This window comes from Diadema antillarum, unplaced genomic scaffold, assembly GCF_040938485.1.
Source record: "Diadema antillarum isolate AM-2024a unplaced genomic scaffold, OU_Dant_1.0 scf00000071, whole genome shotgun sequence".
NCBI classification, from domain to species: domain Eukaryota; kingdom Metazoa; phylum Echinodermata; class Echinoidea; order Diadematoida; family Diadematidae; genus Diadema; species Diadema antillarum.
Window position 1 is genome coordinate 2158277 of NW_027270960.1, and position 26225 is coordinate 2184501.

The 26225-nt window shown below is 41.6% G+C and overlaps 1 protein-coding gene across 1 annotated transcript; it reads left to right on the forward strand.

Annotated features, from left to right (window-relative positions):
• The first annotated feature begins 1557 nt into the window (after nt 1–1557).
• LOC139716878 (uncharacterized) lies at nt 1558–25648 on the forward strand. Its single transcript, XM_071628406.1, has 5 exons — nt 1558–1695; nt 17227–18977; nt 19503–19751; nt 23492–23705; nt 24869–25648. Exons 1-5 carry the CDS (start codon nt 1683–1685, stop codon nt 25135–25137), a joined length of 2496 nt encoding a protein of 831 aa, XP_071484507.1. The 5' UTR covers nt 1558–1682; the 3' UTR covers nt 25138–25648.
• Nucleotides 25649–26225: the final 577 nt, after the last annotated feature.

Sequence of the window (26225 nt, forward strand, 5' to 3'; positions counted from 1 at the left end):
AAGGCAGTGCCGAACTCTTTTTTTTTCCCCCTCACACTGCTGTATGTTTATGTGGTCAAAGTTTATATTTGAAGTTATCTTAATGAGGTAGCAATGGTGAATATAGACTCAGCAGTATATTAGTAACTGATTGATGGAGTCTGTAGCAAAATTAGGCAGATAAGAAGAAAGATATATTGTGAATATACAGGATGGGCCTACCTTTAAAGGGATGATATAGTATTGAGGGAGATGAGGATTGGGCTTTTAATTTTTTGCAAGATACCAAGAAACCACTTATGAAATAGTGCAGAGCATACCATTGTAGGAGGAATTCAAAGTTAATTTCATGAAAATCAGTATTGGAATGGCTAAGCATCATCCACTTGCTGGTCACAGTACTGGTGTTGAACTCAATACTGAAGAGGCAAGAAAAAACATTGTTTCTGGACTTCGTATGAAGGAATAAAACTCCCTTAGTCATAGACCCCATTTACATTGAGTGAAAAGGCTGGGCTCATCCCAGCCTTCCTTTCACTGTAAACGTTCAAAAGGCCAAGTGCGATACCAAAAACGGCCGCGCATTTCTTTTGGCCTTGCCTTTTCCCACTGTAAACGCAAACTGGGCCAAATGCGGTACCAAATTGCAACTGGCGCGCTCCCAAATAATCATTTGTTTACAAGCAGAGTGCCACTACGACAAAATATTGAAAGGTTTGAATTAAAAGCCCGGGCCGAGCCCGCCACTGTTAACACACAGAACTGCAGGGCTGAGTTCTGCAATTGAGGCTGGGCTCGGCCCAGCCCTGCACTGTAAACGGGGTCTTAGTTGATGTATGCTCACCTGTTCTTTGCACATGTATTTAGCAGTCTTGAAGATTTCTTAAAATATAGAAATTAGAGTAGGGAGATTCTGCAAAGTGATTTCACAGTCTTATCAACATTGCAGCTATGTCGAATTGCTCATATCACACCATGTAAGATTACATAATACATATATACTGGTCACAAGATTGTGTCACTTTTCATTAATTTTCATGAATCTGTTTTTTATCTGTCACTGTATTCATTCCAAGACTCTCTCCGTGTGTGTGGTAAGCTTTGTCCAGTTCTGCTCAAAACGACAAATAGTCTCTTAGTTTTCGCCCTGATTTTACAACATTCTTCACTGACAAGCAAAGTCTGCATGCAATCGAACTCTTTTGAAGAGTATGCTCGGTTCCTCATAGCTGTGCACACGCAACCCCTGCTTGTCAGGCGGTAGACGGGTAGTGAAGAAAATGCGATGAGAAGTCAGTTCACTCGGGAGTGTTTGATGAAATCAAATACAAAGAAGATCCTCGAGCAGGAGGGGCCTAAAACCTCCCTGTGTCATATAAAAAAAATGCTCTTACGAGGTAAACTCCACTGCCCATTACCGAGAGTGATGCAGTCTAGCATTAAGTTATACTCTGTGTTACAGGGATTGCCGGGCCGCTTCATGGAGGCACGGCCACGCTGTTAACCCTGCGTATTTGCCGTAAGACGCTAATCATTTCTCCCCCCATTCTTGTTTGTCCTCTTCTGATTGGCAGGGCTTCTTTAGGCGAAGTCTCAACCAGCATGAATCATACACATGTTCAAACAACGGCCAGTGTGAAATCTCACTCTACACGAGAAACCAATGTCAACTCTGCCGATGGAAGAAATGCCTGGGTGTTGGGATGTCAAAAGACGGTGAGTATCCCAGTATACCTCCATCCAGAGACCAGGCTTGGAGGAAAGATGGGGGGAAATGGAGAGAATGGAAAGGGACGCATTGAATGAGACAGAAATCGTATAGGAGACGGTGACAGGCAGATGAGGAGAACAAAATACAATGGGATTCTATGGAATTGAAACGTAGAGGGTGGCGTTTGGCAATATCTCTTTATTGATCAAGGAACAGAAAAGTGATACCCTATTGATTAGCAACAGTCGCAGTCATAGTTGCTATCCGATCAAAAAACTGAAAACTGATACCCCACAGATAATCAGCAATCACATTCGCCATATTTGCCGAAATTGGGAAAGATACATGATAATGCAGTTTAATGATTCAAGATTTCTTTGTCATCTTACATTGCTCCTCCTACAAATGTAAGACAATATGTATCGCATGCTAGACATCATTGGGTCATCTTTGTGTCCAGTTTTCATGCAGTAGACATAATGACATAAATTATCTTGAGCTCAGGTTTGTCTTAGTGTTACACAAATCACTTTTCAACGAAATACAGTGTATTTTCCATATAATATGTCAGTGTGATTGTAATGATATTTTTGAAAGTGATGATGATTATGAATGCATAAGTGATGATAACCTTGATAATCTTGATGACAGTGATAATGCTATGTATAATATGACATACTACAATAATAAGTAACATAATCATGCAAGTTCCTTTAACTTTGGCAAAATGTTGATGCTTAAGCTGTGTGTAAAAAAGAAAGAAAGAAAGAAGTCATCTGGTTAAAACTCTTTATGGATATTCACTTTAGATGAAATATCAACAACAACAACAAAATCACCAAAATCACATCTACATGTAGAGCTTTCATTCAACCTGCATTGCCAGTTCACCAGTTGAAGCGATACATACCATGTACAACTTCGAAATATACAGTCAAACCTGTCTATGGGGAGACGGAAAAAGTGGCCATTGTAGATAGTGGCCACCATAGACAGGGTCATTAACATGGCTTTTCTCTTGGGGGAATTGTGTTGAGTGGCCGCAAATGGCAGGTGGTCGCTATACACAGGTTTGACTGTAGTTGAAAGATTGAATCATTGTATATGAGCATATAGAATAAAGGGAGAGTAGAGGAAAAAGCTTACGATTTGCAAAGGGCAGACAGAAATCAGTATCACCAATCACGCTAACGTATGTAAAAAAGGAAAATGTGTATTTGTGGTGAGCACATCAGCAGGGAATACAGTGCAATGTAGACTATTTTGAGTATAATTACAGGTATATGAACCAGGTTGTTATAATGCAAAAATTGAAGAGAAAAAAAAATGTATAGAAAAAATGATCGTGATAAATTTAGTGAAAGAGGGAGACAGAAAGAGAGAGAGGGAATTAATGTACTCATTCAGAGATGAAGCTAAATTCTGGTTTATTTGATTGTCAAGGTCAGGAGGGAAAAGTTGAAGGAAGGATATTGGGGCCACAGAGGTCCGAGGTCTGAATAGATACGAATGCACTTTGTTCTTGTGCGCGAGGGTCCGGTCACAAATTTTGACTCTCGTTTACGTTTTGATAACTGCATTGTCAGCTGACCTTGATTGTTGATGAGGGGAGAATGAACAGGCAGGGCTCTTTACGGTGTGTAATGATGAGCTGTATGTCACACCTGCCTATAGACCCTATCACAAGAGTGGCATCCCGTTCACACGGGAGAAACTCAGCACAATACCTTCATCTGGCACCGTGGCCTAGTCTAGGGTTTCAGCCAGTAAATGCAACAGAATTGCAGAGGAAAGGACAAACTGTGTCAAGATTATAGCAAAAAATGCTGTGCATCGATGAAAAAAGGGGATGCCGTGTCACATGATATGATGAAGATTTTTAAAGGACAAGTCCACCTTCATAGACATGTGGATTGAGTGAACGCAGCAATATTGGTAGAACATATCAGTGAGAGTTTGAAGAAAAACGGACAGTCCGTTCAAAAGTTATGAATTTTTAAAGTTTTTGTGCAGTCCTTCCTGGATGAGAAGACTAGTACAGTGTATGATATCACATGTGTACAACAACATAATTAAAATATAAAGAAAAATCAATTTATTTTCACTTTTCTCACATAATAAAAGAACACTTGACTTGCTTCTTTTCAGAAGGCAGGGGGAATAATATTACCTTAACATACGTCGGTGACAAGTCGAGGAAATGTGCACTTTTTTGCAAAAAGTAAAATTTTGTAAAATTCTCTTTATATTTTCCTCATATCATTCTACACATGTGACATCATACACTGTAGTAGTCTTCTCATCCAGCAGTGACTGCGCAGATACTTTAAAATTTCATAACTTTTGAACGGATTGTCCGATTTTCCCCAAACTTTCACTGATGTGTTCTACTAACATTGCTGCAACCACTCAATCCACATGTATATTAAGGTGGACTTTTCCTTTAAAGAAGATCTCGAGCTTCTCACTCTGTGGCATGACACAAATAGATGACATAATATGCAAGTGATTTCAGCATCAATTGAGTATGAGTGACATTTATCTCCGTAAGTGATTGGAGGTGAGGAATGGGCTATGGTGTGAACCGTAGAAAGGGCAGGGCACTAGTAGCACCTTGCGCTAATTAGTTAGGCCCATTAAATTAGGAGTTGTGTCATGGTAGAGTGAAGAAAAAAAGATAGTGTCCAAGGGGGCAAATCAGCAGATGCCTTTTGTCAGTAACCAATCATTTTCAGGAGTGAAGCGTCACAACAGTAATTAAGTTTGGCCCTATTAAGAGAGAGAGAGATGACCATCGAGTAATAACAGATTCTTTCTATGACGGCCATCTGTCTCCCGTTCGTCGCTCATTTTGCGCGAGTCACACTTTGTGGTGGTGCGTGTGGAGGTGTGTCCAAGTTATTGGCTTATTGTTCGGTGTTATTTTAGATGATGGCATCTCTGTCAAAGGGATATTAAAAATTCTATGATTTCTCAGTGTGTGAAGCACTGTACTAATGAGCACACAGAACAGAATCTATTAGAAGCATTCATCACTCACAATGAAAGTCAAGCAGTATTCTAAACTCCTCAAAAAAGTCCTGCAACTCCAATTTGATGTATCATGTTTCTCTTAAAACTACATCATTTCATTCAAATGTGACATCATAAGAATGCCTGATTAATTTTCTTTACAACGACAACTCACTTGTTTACATTATGCATTCCTGGAATGCACAGTATGATTGAGTATGAGGAAAGGTCAAATGTGAAATGTTGCAAAAAGGAGCGAACGTGTTATGTCAAACAGTATAATTCCCATTTGCTTTGTCGTTTCATGGCAGGAATGTGCTTGAAAAGAATGCATTGTGAGATTATTATTAGATTCCAGGCTTCATCCATAAATTACAAACTGCAGTGGTATCTGCAGATTAAAATCAAACATAAAGGTTGACCAAACAGTCATCTGATGTTTAGGAAATGGGCGTTTTTGAAAGTGCTCTCATTTCGGCATTGCTTATTCCAGTGACCTTTTTTTATCAAAACTGTCCATTATCAACAGCAGAATTGTTGCGACTTTTCACTTTTGATCTGTCCCCATACTCAGCTCTTTTGCACATTCCAAGAACACCCAATCATAGCAAGTGAGGTGTCATCTTAAAGATAATTAATTAGGCATTCTTATGATGTCATATTTAATAAGGATAATGACGGGATAAGAGAAATATGATCTATCAAACTTTAATTGCAGAACTTATTTTGAGGGGCTTATTAAGGCTTTCTTTTGTATATCTTAATACTTAAAGAGGAATTTGACATATTAGGAGGATGATAATTAGCATCCCACAATAAGATTTTTATGAGACTGACAAATTAATGAAAATGGATGTTTAACTGGCACCTGGAATCTGATAATATTGCAGTGATACAAAACATGTGTTGGCATTTGATGTGCAGGTCATAGACATGTATCCAATGTAGATACCAGAGTTGATTGTGTCATGTTACTATCAAAATATTCCTTTGCAGAAGATTGTCTAAAATGTATTTACTGCTACACTTGTATGTGGACTGTGTTACAACACAGATGCACATTCAGATTCTCTGGTATTATTTGATATGCAACCTTTTACTTCATAGTTTGCTTGACTTTAAAAATGCATCAAATGAACAAGTAGAGTCCGTACATCAAGATGGTTTTATGGAGAAGATCAGCTTTAATGTGTGTCATCAGAAGTGCAAGAAACCACCAGTGAATAGATAGTGGCAACTGCATGGCCACTAAAGCCTAACGTTTGATTACTTTTCAATCGATTCTAATGGACCAGGGCAGCAAGGTACTTTGACCCAGACCCATTACTATTATATATATATGTGTGTGTGTCTGTGTGGGTGTGTGTTTGTGTGTGTGTTTGTTTGTGTGTGAAGTAGTGCTCCCTCAGAGTAAGACCTGATGATGTCATCAGAAGGCCTGTTCATACACATCCGAAATTCATGATTTCTGAAAACCAATTTTTAACAAAGCAGTGTGAAAACCTTTCATTATTTTGTGTAGACACAAACTAAAATTGTTAATTATTGCCGTCAATCAAAAAATCAGTCCAGATTGATTTTCTCTTTTTTTTGGGGGGGGGGGTGGAGGGGGGACTCTCACGATAATTTGCCCTGTGTGACATGTGTGAACAGCACTTGAAGACCATCAATTTTGTTTTGAAATACCATAATGCAACTGGCCATCTGGAAAGTCCACAAACTGGGGTGCCCAGGATCATGCTCCGGTCATTGTTTAGGCATGTGTAGTCTAGAGATTCAAAGCACTTCATTTGCATCAGAATAATTTTTGGTTTTTGGTTGTTGATTTTTTTTTTTTTTTTTTTGGGGGGGGGGGAGGGCTGCTGTGTGAATGATGGTAACTAAAATCAATTTTCACATTGTGACAAAGAAAAATAATGACTCCCGTGTGTGAATGTGGCTGTTGGACCAGGAGTGACACCTTTATCTCACATTCAACAGAGAGTTTTAGGAAGCTTCACAGCTAATCTACATATGTGGCAAGCAGATAGATACTTAAAAGGTAATATGTGACCCGCTACAACAAAATGATCCTGAAGTTGGGCAAGGTCGATTATTTGAAAATCGCATGATATAATTCCCTAATCTTTCTGCTTTAAATTGATATATAACACATTTTATAAAAATAATCGGCTGCGGTGATATCGATGTTTAAAAGAGAGCATGTTGAGACGTCTGGAAAATCACTGTTTCGAGAAAAGCCCCCTAAAAGTCTTCCTTTCGACGCAATCGCGATCAAGGGACACGCAAGTCAGTTTTCACCTCTGGACAATAGAAGGTAAGCCCTAGCAACCCCCGAAGAGTTCATTCAAGCACATCAGCGTTGGCGGTCTCCTCACCAACCAATCAGTGACCAGCATGTGAGAAGCGGCTGAGCATCGCCCACACGCACCAGTCGACTGGGCAGTGTGCGAGCTTCACGCTTCGGTTAGCAGCAAGCAGCAAACTGACCAATGAGATCACTCTGGTCGTTGTTAGGGGCGGAACCTATCTGTGGCGCTCAATCCAAATTTTCGAACCAGTTTCTGCTTCGTTGAAATGCCAAAAAACATGGCTCAGAAAAACGCCATTTTGTGGTCTTTCCTTTGATCATTTTGCTTCAAACTTTTGACAGAATATGATAGAAGACATGTTAGACTCCAATAATATATCAAAATCAGAAAATCGTAAGTTTTGACCAATTTTAATGCTCTGACTTCAAACTCGATTTTCACGGCTTCGACCGTGCGCGACTTTAGGACCTTTTTGTTGTAGCGGGTCACATATACATGTACCTACATTGGGGCCAGAGGTTGTACTGTAACTCCTGAGTTTGCTTTGACATCAGTCAAAAAAAAAAAAAGATAAATATGAAAGGCATTCATTCTCACGTCATCACAAGCTGGAAAGATAATGCCTGTAGTGAAGAAGAATTACTTGAGATAATGTGTAATAAAAAATGTGATTTGATTGTGCAGGAAATATTTGCTTGAAATACAGGTTTCCATATTTGATGATAGAGCAACAAGTTAATATCACTCTGTAATATGTTTTAGTTGTGTTTTGATCAACCCGATCCATGGGTACAAGAATGCCCCCCCCCCCCCCACCCCCAGTTTAGCTCCAGGAACTGTTTCCCTACATACCTGATTGGGCAAGTGGGTATGATTAGCTGCATTCACACACAGGAGTTGATGGTTTTTGCTTCTCAACCGAGGAAAATATATATATCGTCGGTCTTATGCCAAAAGGGCCTTAAACCACTTCCACTGTTATGCCAAAAGGCCCTTAAAGGGGATGGCTAGTAACTGATCAGTGGGAATCAGTGGGAATGCTGGGGGATGATTGTTCCAATCCTTGTGGGATTCATTTAAGAGTACATTATATATCTATTGTTGTGTGAAAATTATTTGCTTCAGAATGGTCTCATATTCAAGTAATGTGCACTTTTATGTTTCCAGGTTAGCATGCCTGTACAGTGACGGGGCAATCGTTAACGACCTGTTAACATTAACTTGAATATGAGACCATTCTGAAGCAAATAATTTTCACACAACAATAGATATATAATGTACTCTTAAATGAATCCCACAAGGATTGGAACAATCATCCCCCAGCATTCCCACTGATTCCCACTGATCAGTTACTAGCTATCCCCTTTAACGCTATATACTTTGTACACTGTAAGTGCCCTTTTGGCATAACAGGGGAAGTTCTTTAAGGCCCTTTTGGCATAAGGCCGACGATATATGATATAAAATACCTATAGCATAACCTTGGAAACAGGCTCTTCCCCTACCCAGAATGAAGATGTCATTCCCTTTGAGCATAGAATGTATCATCTTCAGTCGCATACAATCTGCATACATCAAGGTATTGTTTACGATTGGGAGCAGTGATTTTAAAAATGTTTGAGTTATCACATTTGATGCATATGTGTAGGTCAGTTGTATCATAAGATTGTTCACATTTTGTAAATATTTAACAATACTGAACATTGATTATACGGACTATTAAACATTTCTACATTGGTTGTTTCTATCCTTAACTCACAATTTAGAACTATTTTTAAGCACTAATGCTGGGTCTTTGTTTCAGCTGCAAATGGTAAACAATGTTGCTGAATGGCTACTTCCATTTTGGTAGAGAAATTGAGGAGAAACCTTAAGTTAAAGGGGAATTAATCCCCAAAATACATGTTGATTGAGTGGATGGAGCAATATTAGTAGAACACATCAGTAAAAGTCTGAAGAAAATCGGACAATCCGTTCAAAAGTTATGAACTTTTTAAGTTTTGGTAACGAGACTGCTGGATCAGAAGTCTACTTAGGATTGTGACATCACATATGGACTACCATAAAAAGAAAATATAAAGAAAATTAAACATTTTTTCACTATTGTAGCATAATGAAAGAGCAGTAGACTTACCTCTTTCAGAAAGCAGGGGGAATAATATTACCCTTGATATATGTCAGTAACAAGTTCAGGGAATGTGTACTTTTCATATGAAATTACATTTTGTGGAATTTTCTTTATACTTTCTGTATATCATCATAGTCCATATCTGATGTCATGATCTGTAGTAGTCTTCTGATCCAGTGGTCTCATTAAATTTCAAAAATTCATAACTTTTCAACAGATTGTCAGATATTCCTCAAACTTTCACTGATGTGTTCTACTAATATTGCTGCATTCACTCAATCCACATGTATGTTTGGGGTTAATTCCCCTTTAATGTAGGAATGTAAAATCAAGTGGGCAAAGACCCTGTAGGAGATGGACCTGTCTTTCTTGTCCCATCACAATATGCACTCAATGTGATGGGATATGAACCTAAACCACATAACAAGGCCTCTGCAGAGTAAAGTCTCTGTCGTGGGCTGATGTACTTCAACAATTTGGACAGTTTATCTTGACAAGGGTGCAGCATCTAGAAAATGTGCCCAGCAGTCCTTGAGGAGACATAGATATTTTCACTGGTCATGTTCTTTATTCTTTGGTCATAGGGAGGGAGAAGTAAATTGACATTTACTGTGATGAAGACAGATTTATACAGCCATGAACTTGCTGGCATGGGGAGGGGATATATATGAAGATTTAGAAGTTAGGAGATGGCTGAGGCTGTGGAAGTATTGTTTGTAGTTTCCTGTGAGGTATATGTGTCACCCCCTTTGCTGGTGCTTTCAAGGATCAGGCCTATTTGTTTTCCTACTGAATAATAGATTTGATTTTCAGCACCAATCACTTGCCTCTTTCCTGTACTTCCTGTGGTCTGGAAGAGGTCAGTGTGGAGTATGTCAGGGAAATGTGTTGGAGAGCAGGTGCGTTTGGGATTTTATACATCCACACCATGATAGGGACCCCTGTATTCTTTGTTTCATTAAGACGGGTTTGTTGAAACAGCTTTACTGCGAGGCTGCTCTGGCATATTAATGCAATACTGGACATTTGTGGTTGTATGTCACTAGTACAGCATTGCAACAAATTAATGTAGAAGTCAGAGATTTAGTCTGTTCTCTGTACAGTAGTAGCACTGTTTGATATCAACATATGCCTAACTGTTACAAATGAGACCCTGCTGATCACACTCCAGTGTCCGTAATGAAGCAGCTTCAGGCTTTGGTTGTTACTTTGTGAGTATTGCCCTAGCGAGTGATGTCACACCATATTAAGCCTGAATATTACAGCAGAGGTTGGGTGAACTCACCACACATGCTCAATAGAAGCTTTGGCTAGCTGTTTCAAGATTTGAATGAGATTTTTGTTGGTTCCAGCGCATTTTGAAGTGGTTCCTTACTGTATCTCGCAAAAAGTTGAAAGCTGAATCATCACCTCAACCAAAACTGTACCATCCCTTTAAATATGATTCTTTTTTTTTTCTCCATATTTGTAATTAACAAATATATCAATTTGAGCAGAAGGTGTACATGTCATTCTGTCAATTTAGTGTACACCAGGGACATCGAGAGGAAAAAAAATGAAAATTTTGTTGAAACAAATTTATTACACATCATAGAAATTAATGGGTCAAAGTTCTGGCACTTTTGCTTTACATTCTAGGAAGCTGCAGAAGACAGGTTGTATGCTTGATGTCATCTCAGGTCGTCCAAGAGCGTGCTTCTACCTCCAAGCTGTCGGCATGAACTAGGCTTTTGCTGCACTTTACTCCTTAAATATTTGATGCGGTGCTCTAAATGAAAACCATTATAGAGTGTTCAGCACCAATAATGCATTGAATTAGCCTATAATCCCTTCCGCTTTTATTTTTTGCAACTTGCGTCCAAGAATTTGTGGCAAAGATAGTTGTATCTCACCAGAGAGCTTGGTACAAGAAATATTGTTCCCCCAATAAAAGAAGAAAAAAATAGATTACGAGACAAAATAAAAAGTGGCTGATATAGAGGGTTGAAAGCTCACTGTCTGGAGCTTTTTATCGATAAATGAGTTGGAAGTCATCTCAAGCATATCTGTGTGGCTATTATATTTGATGCGTGCAGACGCTGTCCTCAGACATTTTTGTACGTCAGAATTTAAGATTAATTACGACGACAAAGCCTCATTTCAGACTTGTTTGATAGCATTTTATGAGTCTGCCAAGTACTGTACGGACTAATTCGACTTGGAAGTATGCTGGGTTTTTCTCTTGTAGCTCCGATGCACCTCTTAACCAAGCACCCAAAATGCATCATAAGTTTGTGTTTCATGACCATATCATGATATGAATATAAGAATCATTGTGATGAGCACAAACAGAGAATTAGATCTGAAGGCAAATTATTGATGAAGCTTTGTTGAGAATCTACACTTTTGTAGCTTTCGAACTCTTTGGCAATGGTATCTCTGGTGCAGTGGTAGAATCCTCTATGTACAGTACAGTTGCAGGGCTATGTGAAGCTGAGCTCTATATTTTTGTTATTATAAGAGCAGAAATGATATGTAGGGCCGAATGTCACTTGTGTCTGTACGGCAGATGGCGTTGCCATGAGAACAGCACAGTCCATCCTCTTGGAATTACCTCCTGGTTTCAGCCTTCTGTTGGCAGCACACTGTTTCGTTCACTTCCTACCGGGTGTTCCCTTCCCGCCCCTCACCCCCGCCGGTCTTTTATGGAAGAAGACAAGTCATGTTGTGCCATGATGACTTCTCCTAGCCAGGACTTAGGGGAAGGGCATTCACCCAAATTGGGGGAACAGAATTCTCATGTCATGATTTGATGTATCGCGCCAAAAGCACTTGGGCTTACTCAATCATACTGCCAATGTTTTCATTGGTGAATGTGAGTTTGTGAGCATTTGTCACACTTGGGTAGACGCGGAGCTGACGCTGCTCCGTCTAATGAGAATGCTGCAGCTTCAGTCTCCCAGCACAGCCCCCCCCCCCCCCCCCCCCCACCACCACCCCCCTGGACTCCATGATAGTGATTCTGTCATTGGCAACCCCTCATGCTCTGGGACAGTATGATTGATTTGTCCATGTTCAGTCATTGGAAAAATGACACCCGTTGCTAAACACTCTGGAGTAATCTCTTCTCTCTCTCTTTTTTTTTTTTTTTTTTTTGGTCTTTTTGTGGTAAATTTTTGTCGTAATCATATGGTGCATATGAAAAGCATCAAATGGTATGATTTAGTCACTTGCACTTTGAAGGCACTTGTCAGCAGGTGTTTGTAGCCCCTGCATATTACAAACATATTCAAAAGCTTGTCTCTTTTGTCTGTCAACAGTCATAATTATGCAGGTACATATTGAAAGCCACACCTCCCATGCGACATATAAGTGTATATATGTGTTTGTTGTTGTTTTTGTTGTCAGCTAAGTATTTCTGTTAAAGATACGTTAGGTGATTTTATTCATAGAAGATAAGTTCAAACAGCACATGTCACCGTGCATTCTATTTGCTATATCCTCACAATGCTCCCTGATCATTAACCCTTCCTGTGCCTGTGAGTCTCATGTGTACAGACTTCACACACATACCAATTGATAGTAAAGGAATATGGCATGCAAAGGGTTAAAGGCATAATTTACCATTTGCAGATGAAACAACCCAGCAATAATGCTTTTAAATAGTTCTAAAATGTGAGTTAGGGATAGAAACAACCACTGTAAAAATTTGAATCCATATAATCGATGTTTAGTGTTGTTAAATACACAAAATGTGACCAATAGTTATAATATAAATGTTTCCAGACTAAACCGTCTACAGTTATGGTTTATTGAGAAAAACACTTATATTTCTTTATATTTCAGGCTTTCTTGCGAAAACCTTATATGGTAGGATGTTTTGTGATACAACAAACCTGCACATACAAGCTTGTATGCATCAAATGTGACATCTTGAATATTTTTGAAATCACTGCTCCCAAAGGTAAACTGAACCTTTAAGCCAAAGGGGAGAGGGAAAGCTGTAGCATCATTTTGTAAATGGAAACGTGGGTTACTTGCAAGAGCTAAGCATATGAGACCCTTTATTTTACTGATTGTAGACCAGCATAGAACGATATTTTACACACACACACACACACACACACAAAGGTGAAAGCTCCTATCACAGAAAATGCCTGTGTAGAAATTTGGAAAATAGGATGAGTACTTCCTCATAAACAAGAAGGAAAAGAATGAACTTTTTAATGTTATAATATCCTTTTTTGAGTGAGAAGAATGAAAATTTGGGAAGTTTTGCTGCATATTTTTGTGGAGTTTTCTTCCAACTAAATTTAGCTGTAAAGTCATTCGACAGTACTGTCTTCCCAGGCATATGCCCTTGATAGAAAACGGCATTACACATACATTGTCCTGCTCCAGCCTTGTCTATCAGCCTAGATGATAGCATTTGGGTGATGTTTACTCTGTGTATTGGCTCTGGGTTGAAGGAATATGTGGACAGGTAGCTGGATCAAGATTTAGGTGGACCATGACATATTTCATGTGGATGTGGAACTGGTATAGATGACCAAAAGAATATAGGAGTAGAAGGGTGTTACCACCCTCCATACAAGGATTATGGGACTAATGTCTTTCTGCTTCTCAGTCTGTTTCGATATGCTGGGCTGGAATCCTGTTTGTAAATGTATTTAGATTGGTACAGCAGAGAGACAGGAGTACCGGCTTGGAGGATCATAGCAAGGCAAATATGTGATGATTTCACAATTGCACAGTTTGTTTCCTCTGCATTCGTTCTCCGTTGCCATGGCAGCCGAACAGGAGAGGGAGCTGAAGGTGACATTGACAAAGATAGACAGATGATGGACCGGTGCAGACTGATGTACATACGGCCATGATGTAATGCTAAACTTGGTACTACGCCAAGGACCCCCCTGCACGCGCCTCCAGCACCACCCATCACCTTGGCCATGGATCAGCAAACAAAGGATCAATTAGCTGACGAGGGGAAAAACGGGAATGGCACATGGCCTGACCTCCAAACACGCAAAAGCCTGCCCGCGCGAATGGAGTCCACATAACAATTTGGCCGGAAATTGCCTTCCGACATGAAATATGTACCATGAGTGGTATGTTTAATGATAGAGATCCCCCAGCCTTGGAGGGTTCAAGGTACCGCACTGCTGATGGATAACATAGTCTGTGGACAGAGTGGATGGCGGACTACATGAGATGTAGCTTTTTGATACTGGAAAGCAAGAAATGTCTGCATTGAATATCAAAACATGTGTTTATTGCCACAATTTCTCCTGTGCCATTTTGAGCCTCGTTCAGCATCATTATGCCCTCGTCAGCTGAGCTGGTGTTGCATGCATGGAGCCAATGTTTGCAGTACAGTCGTGTATCTCTCAAAGTTTTCATCACAGCACACTACTGGTAGTTTAGTTTCCAACAGCGATGTACAACTAGTAATTGTCGCAACTTTCTGTCGGTTTCGCTCGACCCTTTTGAGCAGATGAGTTCATTTTTCACATCGATATATGCTCATTGTTGTGGCTGCGAATCACACAATATGTTGAGTACATTTGATGAGTCGTGACAGCTCATTAATGTCCAAGTTGAGGGAAGTGTCTTTTCTGCTCTAGAGTCTCAAGCGATAGTCAGGATTCTTGGCTTCCATCACTTCAGGATGGAGAGGAGAAGAGGAAGATGGAGTGGAGATGAAGACAAATAAAAAGGACTGGAAGACAATGAGAGATAAAAGAGAAAGGTCATCTTCCCTCTCGCCCAGCTCTTCATCTTTCTCAGGGTCTGGGCCCGTCTCCCTCTGCATTCAGAAGGGTGCCAGGGGGGCGAGAGCTTTGGTATTTTCATTACTGGTCAATCTGCACTCAATATCTGTCCAATCAGCATGTCCGAGAGAAAATGAAGCATAACTGTCAGCCATCATTTATTTAGGAGAGTGTGTGCCTCGGCTCCCAAAGACAAATTTAGAAATGCGACAGTGCTGGACTGTGCAGTAGTATACAGTATGCCTGTGACAAATTTTGCACGTGGGAAATCTTAAGGGGGAGGGGGGTTATTACTTCAATGGATTTATCTCCCAGAAAGAGGTATCAAATTTTAATACAGGGAGAGGAACTGGTAAATTAAGTTTCTCTGACCAATAATTGTTTGTTACGTGCATCTTTCATGAATTTCAAATCAGGTTGCACACTGCTGTGTTTGGTTTTGTTTTGCTCTGCTTTTTGTTGTTGTACAACTGAAACAGAATAGGATTACCAGTCGAAAGTCACCGGTGATGGAATATCCTTTTCTATTTTATATTTCTGAAGCGAGATATCGAATCAAGATTTTGAAGTGAGATATTGAATAAAGATTCTAAGCAAGAGACATGCATTCATAATATATGTCATTGAAGGAAAAGTTAGAAATACCATAAACTCAGGAGCTCCTAGTTTCTTGATACACAAGGAGCACATGGATATAAAGTAAAACAGAGCTTAGAGATTTGGACTAAGCCTGTTTGATGTGGCTGCATGTCTCAGTGGACAAAAATGCTAATACTTACTTAAAACAAAAGGGAATAAAAGTGATAACTGTGTACAACATTTAGTTTTTCAGTCAATCAGGAAGTTAGATTGTCCAATCTTCGTAACTAATCTTTTGTTATCCTTGCGTTTGTCATGTGTTTTGGGTACTGCCATAAAGATGAACTTCACATGTTGTGAAATCATGCAGTGTTTTTATGTTGTCATTCAATGCTCCAGCCAGAAGACTGTGATTACAAGGTTAAAACCCTTGGTTTCCAAAAGAAAAAGACATTGCTTGATTATAAAAGCCATAAAGCATTTTCCTTGTAAACAAACTGACTATCAACAACACATATGAGTTGCTTTTCTTTTTGCATCATACACAACTGGATATTAAAGCAGTAGTATGACATTAGCCAGCCCTTATACCTTGATATCACGCTGCAATTTATCACACAGTTTACTGCTGGAAGCCAGTAGAGGGCGGTCTTGCAAAATGCGTGAAAGCACATGAAATGTTTGATTCTTTCAGAGTAGACGAAACAGTGCTAAGAGTGCACTCAAACTGCCTGGAAGTGCATAACATTGTCTTTTCATAGCAAATGAGTGAGTGTGTGTGAGAGAAAGAAAGAATGAAAGTTCAGAGAAGCATAACAAAACTTAATCTTGTCATAAATGTATCCAGAGACAGGGCTTGGACAATCCCTGAAGAGCTATCACAAAGCTACAAGTTAAATGAATTACTGTGATCCTACAATACGTGTATGCAAATACGCCGTGTACCAGGGCCAGGGGGTGGCTGAAATATGCAAGTAATTACATTACTGCTTGTAATAACATTATGTTAAGACAGGTTGTAACTGGCTGAAAGGTGTATGAACTTTGCGCATGCCATAGAATCGGAGGATCTGGTGTTTTTACCAGGAAGTGGCAGGAAGCCATCAAGGTTGAGGGTACTCTACTCCAGTGGATATCAAAAATGGCAAAAAAAAAAAGAAGAAGAAAAAAAACACATCAAATTTTAAAGAGACTTTTTTCCTCTTTTTTTTTTTTTGGGTGCTTGTATTAGGCTTGTCAACTCTTTGGCGAAGAGTGTCCATTCATTATCAGTGTTTTATAGAGCTAAACACCAATTCATGTGACCATTTACGGATATTGCTGCAAAAGAAAGGAAAAACATTGAGAAACCCAATGAGACAGGATTTAATGTGGTCTTCAAATGAGACTTGAACGTTTACCTGAAACCTTTGTGTGCGTGCGTGTGTTTATGTTTGTAGCTTCAAAGGTTTGTACATATTTGTTTTTCTGACATTTGGATTTCTCTTAAACTACTTACTCTTAGAATATCAGGAGAAAGAAACCATTTCTTGATAGATAATGGGTAACTTGGATGAATGGATCTTTCTTTTGTGTATTCATCTATTCTTTCTCTCAATGTTTTCAATTCATTCTAAAGAAATTACACACTATCAAATCAATTTTCTAGCTTCCTAATAATATATCAATATCATCTGAAGTTATGTCTGAACATGTGTTGTCTTCAAAAGCTATTGGTAAGTTAATTGTTGCTATTTCTCCCATTTTGCAATTCAGGCTCCAGGTTAGGCAGAAGGTCGAAACGGATGATAGAGAAGATGCACGAGACCATTGCCAAGCAACGCAACCAGGGCGACCTCACAGGGAAGCCAGCTGGTTTCTATAGCAACCACCAAGGCTTGTTCGAGCATGCAGGAAAGTATGGTCCGGGCGCGCTACCGCCGGCAGGTATGAACCATCCCGGAGGGCCCCACGGGCCAATGCTGGGGCACCACATGGCGGGCGGCATGGGTGGCATGCCCATGGGGGGTATGGGGGCCATGTATGGCCACATGGGTGCCATGCCTGGTGGCATGGGGGGCTTTCCCATGGCTGCCATGTTGGGTGGTGATGGACAGGTGAATCCCCAGGTTGTGATGGATCACATGCGCTCAATCTCCACCATCATCAAACAAGAACTTGAGCAGGGGGGCCACGACCCTTACACAGAGGTTTCCACTCCACCGGAGGGCTCGCCGCCGCCCGTTCACAGTCGACGCTCGTCCGTCGGCTGTTCGGACGGGTCAGCCACGATGCAGCAGAACGCCATGCAGTCTCCAACCATCACCAGCTTGTCAACGCCCTTCAGGCCCGGGGAGCAGCGTGGCAATAACAGTGTGGAACTGTATTCAGCCATTAAGTTACCCTCACCCGGAAGCACTGCCACCCAGAGGCAAGATGGGTCACCCAATGTGTGCGTGCCCAGCAAAGTGGATGAGGAATACCAGCCATGTGCGCGTCCCAACAGCCAACAGTCCGGGGAACCCACTGCCATGGAGGTCGATGAAAGCGCCTATAGCAAGCTGCCAATGTCAACCATATCCAAGATGCTGAGATCGGGTCAACCGGTCATTTTAATACCCAAAGATGTGTCCAGGGAAGAGAAATCACATAAAGACATTGTAATACCACCCAGTCCAACGGTAGTGGTAGTAGAGAATCAAAGAGAAGTAGACTCAGAGATGGCCGACGACCGGGACGATGACGACGAGAAGAGCACAAAATCAGATAGCAGAGATTCACCGTCCTCATCAAAATATGCACATCAGATGTCGTCGATGAAGCGGCGAAAATCCTTAGGTGAAGATTTCCCCATCCCACCGGGCAAACAGATGACCTCATTTCCGTCCATCCAGGGTCCTGGTGGCCAGTTCTTCTTGGGTGGGTCCTTCCCCCAGGGTATGCCGCCAGCATCGTTTCTCCCGTCACACTCACCTCTCAGCTCTCCGTGGTCACCCATGGCCATATCTCGACCAAATCTTGCAATTTCCGCGTCGTTCATGCCTGCATCCCCACCTCACATCACCATGACGAATCCCTTCATGGTGCCCAACCCCAAAATCCATGCGACACCCGTGGATCGGAAAAGCAACCACTCGCCGCTCAACCCCTGCAAGTCCCCGCAGACGCAGTCCCACGCCCGAGTGCGCTCACCTCCCGAACACGACAAGCACGACCACTCTCTACCCTCACCGTCGTTCTCCTCGCCCGCCCGGGGAGCGCGGTCGCCATCGTCGCCAAAGGAGGTGAAGCAGGTGAAGAAGGAGCCAGGTGTTCCCGACGAGCCTGACCCCAAGCCCCGCGGCGGGCTGCCGGAGTTCAACATGGACGAACCAATCACGGCCGAGATGAAGGCCAAGCTGCACAAGATCATCCACGATGTCAACAAGGTCTACCATGACACCTGCCACTACACCTTCAGGAGAATCAAGTTCCTCCGTGAGCGCTACTTCCCGCATCTAGGAGAAGATGAGGAGCTGAATGGAAGGGTGAGAACATGAATTGTCCCATAATGTACAGGCATTGATGGGATCATGATTTTAGCTTCAAAAGTATCAAAATCTGCATGGAATTCTCAGTGATAGGAGTTGATATACTCAGTGAACACCACCAAGTTTTCTATTTGATTTTCTTTATCAAAGATGAAAATCTAAAAAGGCAATAGACGGATTTGAAAAGCCCATTACAACAGCTTTTGGCACAGTTGGATAGCCTGTTTGTGCAGACATCGAGGTTTATAATTTGCTTTGAAAGAAGTTTGTTTTGATGTAATGTAACATTTGAAGAGTTAACTGATTCACATATGGCAGCATGTTTTGTTTGTAGATCAATTGCATTATCCTAAAAGAGAACATGCATGAGTCTAACTCACGCAAATTTTGAAGAAATAGATGGTTGCTAAAAGAAAAACTTGGCAAGTTACTTCTTGTAAAGTGCATGGACACCTCAAGAGCTTCTCATTATGTCTCAGTGGCTTATAGAATCTACCACATACCTGCTCTTTCACCCTGCAGTTACACTCCAAGTACGACCATGACTGCAGCAAGTGTGACCCGCCCCCAGGTTTCCCCACCTCGCTGACCCCGCCCCGAGAGCTGGACCCGGCCGAGGGCGCCATCGATGGCCAGAGGATGTGGACCTTCTTCTCCAACAAGTTCACCAGCCAGATCACCCGCATCGTCAATTTCAGCAAGATGATCCCAGGCTTCAAGCAGCTGGATCGGGAGGACCAGATCACCCTCATCAAGACCGGACTCTTTGAGGTAGGGTTGCCCGGCAACTGGGAGAAGATAGCAGCTAACTTCAACTTGTGATTCATCCAGATTTCTCTTCATCTTAAGGCATGATGCTCTCAATTCTGAAACTTTGATGCCAGCTGCCATGAAATTGAATATGTTTGTAGGGCATGTTATATTTTACATCACACTGATTTGTCAGAAACAAAAAATTTGTACCCCCCCATAAAAAACAAAAACAAAAATCCAACAACAACAGAGAGTACTTTTTCTTCCGGTAGCCATAGTGCAGTTAGACCTCTTCAAGTGGATTTGCTGGTCTTTGATTTTTAGCTCACCTGAAACAAAGGCTATTGCGATCGTTCTTCGTCCGGCGTCCGGCGTCCGGCGTCCGGCGTCCGGCGTGCATAAACTTTTTACATTTTCATCTTCTTCTTGAAAACCCCATGACCAATTTTCACCAAACGAGGCAGGTAGCATCCCTAGGGGGTTAGGATCTCAATTTATAAAATGGGCACCATGTCCCACCCAGGGGACCCCCAGGGGGCCCCCAGGGGGCCCCCAACCCCCCAAAATTAAGGAATCTTTAAAAATCTTCTTCTCAAGAACCAGAAGTAATAGAGTTAAGTTAATACTATGAGTTAGTACATTAATGACTGTAGTTCCAAGTTTGTTCATGGCAGATCCAGGGGTGCCCCCCCCCCCCCCGCCCCAAGGGGGGGGGGGGGGGATGTGGGGAGGTCCAAATGGGGCCTAAATTGTACATTTTCATCTTTTTCTTGAGAACCTCATGACCTATTTTCACCAAACAAGGCAGGTAGCATCCCTAGGGGCATAGGATCTCAATTTGTTCAAATGGGCACTGTGTCCCACCTGGAGGGCCCCAAGGGACCCAAACCTCCCAAACCTAAGGAATCTTTAAACATCTTCTCTATAATCAGAAGTGATAGAGCTAAGTTAATACTATGAGTAAGTACATTAATGACTGTAGTTTCAAGTTTGTTCGTAGCAGATCCAGGGGTGCCCCCCCCCCCTTTTTTTTGCGGGGGGGGGGGGGGGGGGGGAGATGGGGAGGTCCAAATTGGGGCCTAAATTGTACATTTTCATCTTCTTCTTGAAAACCTCATGATGGATGTTCACCAAACTATGGGGTTATGATCTCAATTGTTAAATTGGGCACCATGCTCCACCCAGAAAGGCCCCAGGGGGTCCCCAATCCCCCCAAATTAAGGAATCTTTAAAAAATGCTCTTCTCTAGAACCAGAAGTGATAGAGCTAAAATTGATACTTATGAGTGGGGGGGGGGGGGGGGGGGGGGTCCGAATTTGGGCCCTAATTGTACATTTTCATCTTCTACTTGAGAATGCCTGGTCAAATTTTGGGTAGAGATGTGTGTAATTTAGATTAGTGACTGCTTGAAAGGTGAACTTGCGATACTCAGTGTGAGCGCTAGACCCGCGCGTCTCTTGTTATATATATATATATATATATATTTTTTTTTTTTCCATATGGGGGAGGGGATAAATTACATACTGAAGAGGATATTTGCAACGTGGTTACTGGACAACTTTGCAGTGTGGAATTTTCATGCATTTCGCCCGACATCAAACCAGCGTGAAAATAAAAGCGTGTAAATGTTTTTACTTGTAATATAATGACATGTTATCTCTTTGATTTCGCGGAATAAAAAAAAACATGCAAAATTCAATACCAGACTAAGCATGAAAAATTACTCACATGAAAATTTCTACTTTTATAGTACTTCATGAGTTTAGATTCAAAGACCAGGATGCTATGCTACTGATTCTGAAACGCCACATACATAAATGCTCCCCAAGGAGCAATACATTTGCTCTCTGCCACATTGCAGTTGAATGCACAGAGCACTCTTATCTGAAGGAAAGTGCTTTGAAGTGATGTATCACTTGCCAGTGACTATTCCTCTTGCCTTCCATTTCTTTGCTTCATTCTACTATCAATACATTACACACCACAATCGAGCATGCTATTGTGTTGCTGGTTGGTTGTGTCAGCAAACAAAAAATGAACAAAATTGATAGGTTGCATTGAGTGTAATCAGTACTAATCATCTTAATGCTTTGATCAAAGGAGACGTACAGGTGTACGGCTCACTTTACTGGCGTGAAGGGAAGCATTATGTGCATTTTCTTTACAATGATGTGCAAAATAATGTTACCACCACCCTGCCCCCCTCCCTCCCCCCCCCCCCCCATCAGCAACACAATGTAGTAGGTAGACATAATCATGTTTGGTTGCCGTGACAACCCACGTATCCTGCGTGCGTTAGCTGTCTTTTGCAGCTGCCTGGTGACATTCTCCTGTGAAGAATTAATGCGCGAAGCACATCCCTAATTCAACGACACATTTCTTCAACACCTTGCCTGGGAGTTATCCATGATGGCCCTTGTCTGGTAAACTGTCTAGTGGTTAGCTCCAAGAGGGGAGGATGGGAAGTTGGGGGGGGGGGGTGCTCTCTGGTGTCAGTCCAGTTGGTTTTGATGGTATGGCAGCCACCAAACCATCCTTAACCCGTTGAGGGTGAACTGATTTTGCTATAACACACATTTCCCATAGACACCTGCCCGAGTGTAATCGGGACTGGTCTTCAACGGGTTAGAGATGTCTCATATTGTCTGCATTTTGGCAGACTGGTATCCAATCTAAGCATCCTTTGCAGTTCTCATTTCCAGTGTCTTAGATTCTGTGTGTAACAGAAATCCATGTGACAATACGAAACATACCCTGTTTGTCATGGAAGATTTCTCTCTCTCCATTGTTTGCTTGGACAGTGATATCCAGGCTAAAGTTTCATAGAAACAGTGTCTGTAGCATGTAGGTAATCAGGTTTTGAGAATTGGGATGTAGGTATAGAAGTGGTCATTGGATACCGGTATTATGGAGAGAGAGAGAGGAAAAAAAAATTCTGTGTTGGCCCACAATAAAGTATGTAGACCAGAGCCTAGTGTGTGCAATATAATACGAAACAAGCAACTACAAGTTTGTTCAGCACACTGTTGGGATTTACAAATTAAATGATTCCTGTAATCAATCATAATTCCGTATGATATGGCTGCCAGATATACTCTAAATGATAGCCCTATCTGGCAGAAGCATTTTAACCCGTTGAAGATGAATCCCGAGTATACTCAGGCAAGTGTCTATAGGAAATGTGTGTTGTAGCAAAATCAACCCGTCCTCAAAGTTTTACTGTAAAACGAGGAATTTTCGCGTGCATTTTAATTTCGTGAATTTCGCAAGCGCCAAGATTCCCGAAATTAAAATGCACGTGAAAGTTCTTGTCTACACTATATGCATTGAATTCCAGAGGCAGTTCGCGAAAATTTCATGCCGAAAAAAAGGCCGTCGGCTCCAATTCGCGAAAAATTCATGCCGCGAATATTTCATGTTTTACAGTAAGTCTGCTCTTCCATACATCACATTGTAGCCTGTTGTCTTCAGTGACACGACATTTGCACCTGCAACAGTTGCTCCGGTCGTATTTTCTCCAAGGACTTAGGGTTAGGCTTGTGATAGAGTTTGATGTGAGAATTAGGATTGAGGTTAGGGTTAGGGTTATTCATGTTTGTGGGTAGAAATTATGCTTGACTTAGCATGCAGATATTTCATGGGAACAATGGTCACAGGAGCAAATGTCATGGAACCGTTATCTTAGTGAGCAGGTGTTTTGTTGTAACCATTATCCCTGAAACTATTCTCTTCCCATTCCCATCCACATCCATCTTTAGGTGCTGACTATACGCTTCTCCACTGTGGTGGACGTGGCCACCAACACGGTGCACTGGTGGACGACGGGGGACACCTTCAGTCTCATCGACGCCCACAAGATGCCCATGGGCAACCTCTTCGACCTCCTCTTCGACTTCGGACAGAGGGTCAACCGCATGATGCTGGACGACAGCGAATACGCACTCATGTCGGCTGTGGTCATCATGTCTGCAGGTATGGCTCCAAAGCATGGAGTGTGGAACCAAGAGATGAAAGGCACTAGATTTGTGGTCTCTGGGCCATAGATGCACTAATCCCATGTGCTTCAATTTCTTGTCATTACTTGGAACAACATCTATTATACAGCACCTAAAAAAGGTTCCTGCTATTCATTTGGTTGATTGTGACATGTGACATGCAGCTAAAAGTACCGTTGCAGGCTGAGGCTGTTGAGACGTGCACTTTTTGTCAAACAACTTTTGATATTGCATGGCTGACCTCGCCAATTTACATTGGTCCCCATGTTAGGATCATGATAAACTTGTAGTATTTGTTCCATTGCATGCCTTTGACGTCACAATATACTTACCTTTGTTGCGGGCACTCAATCAGTTGCAAGTGTACATTCAGTCACTCAGTTTACTGTCAGCAACTTCAAACAAGCGCTTTTGTGTACGATTGACTGGATTGCTCTGTACAACAATACAATGTACAACCATTCACCTTTCATGAAAAAATGGTGCTATTGCAGCACTAAATTCAGGAATTGGTTAGGTCCGCATCTGTTGACATCAGAGGTGTTGTATAAAACATGTCTAACATGTGCACATATGCATAAGGAATGAGTTTTGATAAAGCTGTAATAACATGATTCAGGTAGGCAATAACGAAAATATGAAATATTGGCCGAAAAGTTTTCCCTGGAAGTACTATGGTCTCAGAGCATACCCTATTGTGGGAGCTATGTAGTTTTTCATAAACAATTATTGACAAGCAACAAATTGGGCCACAGCAGTATCCAGTGATCTTCCACACGAGAGTGAATCTCATGCAGCTTGTTGAAAAAATATGATTGCTAGAGCACGATTGATCATCATGTAACATTCCACCTACCCTACTGAATGGGGGGGGGGGATTTCAGAAATAAAAGTTGTATGCATATGATTATGAAATTATTTTGCATGCTTGATCTCAAAATACTCCAAAGCAACTCGCTATCCTACCGAAACAAATAAGTTTCCGGGTAGACCCTTTCAATGTACTGTAAGTAAATTCAAAATGGTGGAAGATGAATTTTGAGCCCTTGTGAGCACTATGTTGGGACAGAGGTCATTCATTTCTCTTTCTCCCTTTGCCTCCACCTCCTCCTTCTCCCTCTGGTCCTGTCATCCTCAAAGATCGTCCCGGCCTGAAGAACCGCAAGCTGATCAAGGAGGTACAGCTGGACCTGCTCAAGGCGCTGCAGCTTGAGATCAGCGACAACCATCCCGAGGACGACCAACTCTTTGCCCGCCTGCTCACCACCATTCCCAAGCTGCGTGAAATCAGCCCAGAGCACACGCGCCGCCTCATGGACCTCAAGATCCAGCAGCCCGGCGTCAGCTTCCCACCTCTCCACGCGGAGATCTTTGACCTGGACAAGGAGGAAAACACAGATACTAGCTAGCCAGCATGGTGATGCTACCTTCCCACCAAGAACAGAACACATTGCGACTCTGTTTTTCCTTCTTTTTATTTCTTTTCTTTTTTTAAACAAATCTATAGTCCTCTTTCTTATGGCCATTTTTTATTTCCAGGGAGTCATTTGAAAGTTTGTTGTAGAAATGTTAGGTGAAAGAGATGTACGCCGCCATTTGTAGTGAGCTGGAGGTGCAAGCGACATTTGTGTAACAATACTCTTTTGAGAAAACTGCAACGGCTTTTTGCAGGGTAAACAGGGTCAACTTCGTGCCCGTCCATCTCCAGCCAGATTTCTACTCCGCGGATGAGTGACCGGAGAATGAGGAGAAGTTTTGCAAACTGTTTGCGGGTCAATGTGTCCAGATTTTGGAACTGGTGCGGTGGGCAATTAAAGTCGTAATTTTTTTTTAGGTACGTGTAGTATGACCGCTTTAGCAGCATTATGACAACGCATGTCAGCAAGTGTGAGATCAGAAGTTTTCCCTTCTTTATCATTTTTGTAAATGGTCCTTGGACCAGTCCCAAGTACATGGGAAGCTTAAAGTACAAAGCACTACAAGAGGTTTTGATCAGTGCAAATAAAACAAAAGAAAATCTAGGAATTTACATGAAATGACAAGACTCAAAATTTCCGTAAGCCAAGGCTGAGATAGCTGTCGATGTTAACGAAAATCAGATTTCAGTCGACCCTGCCTAAGTATCCTCTCCATCAAAGTTACTTTACAGAGACTTTTGAATTTTCGAGCAAGGCATTAAGTTTACAACCTTATGCACCTACTGATAAGAACTGTATCTCTCACTGTTGCTATTAAAAGTGAGTAGTGTGTTGACCAAGAGAGAAAGAACGAGATTTCATAAGCATTGTGGCAGACAAAATGAAATAGCATTCTGAAATGATCATGCCATAGTGCACAGGTGTGTGAAATCTGTAAATTAATCTCAGTAATACAGGTGACCTGACTGTGCAGATTGGCTGACAAAGTTTATATATATACCCCAATCCAATATCTTGAGAATGAACCCTTTATTTTCATACAATGCTAGATGTAGTGGCAAGAAAATATTAGATGTATG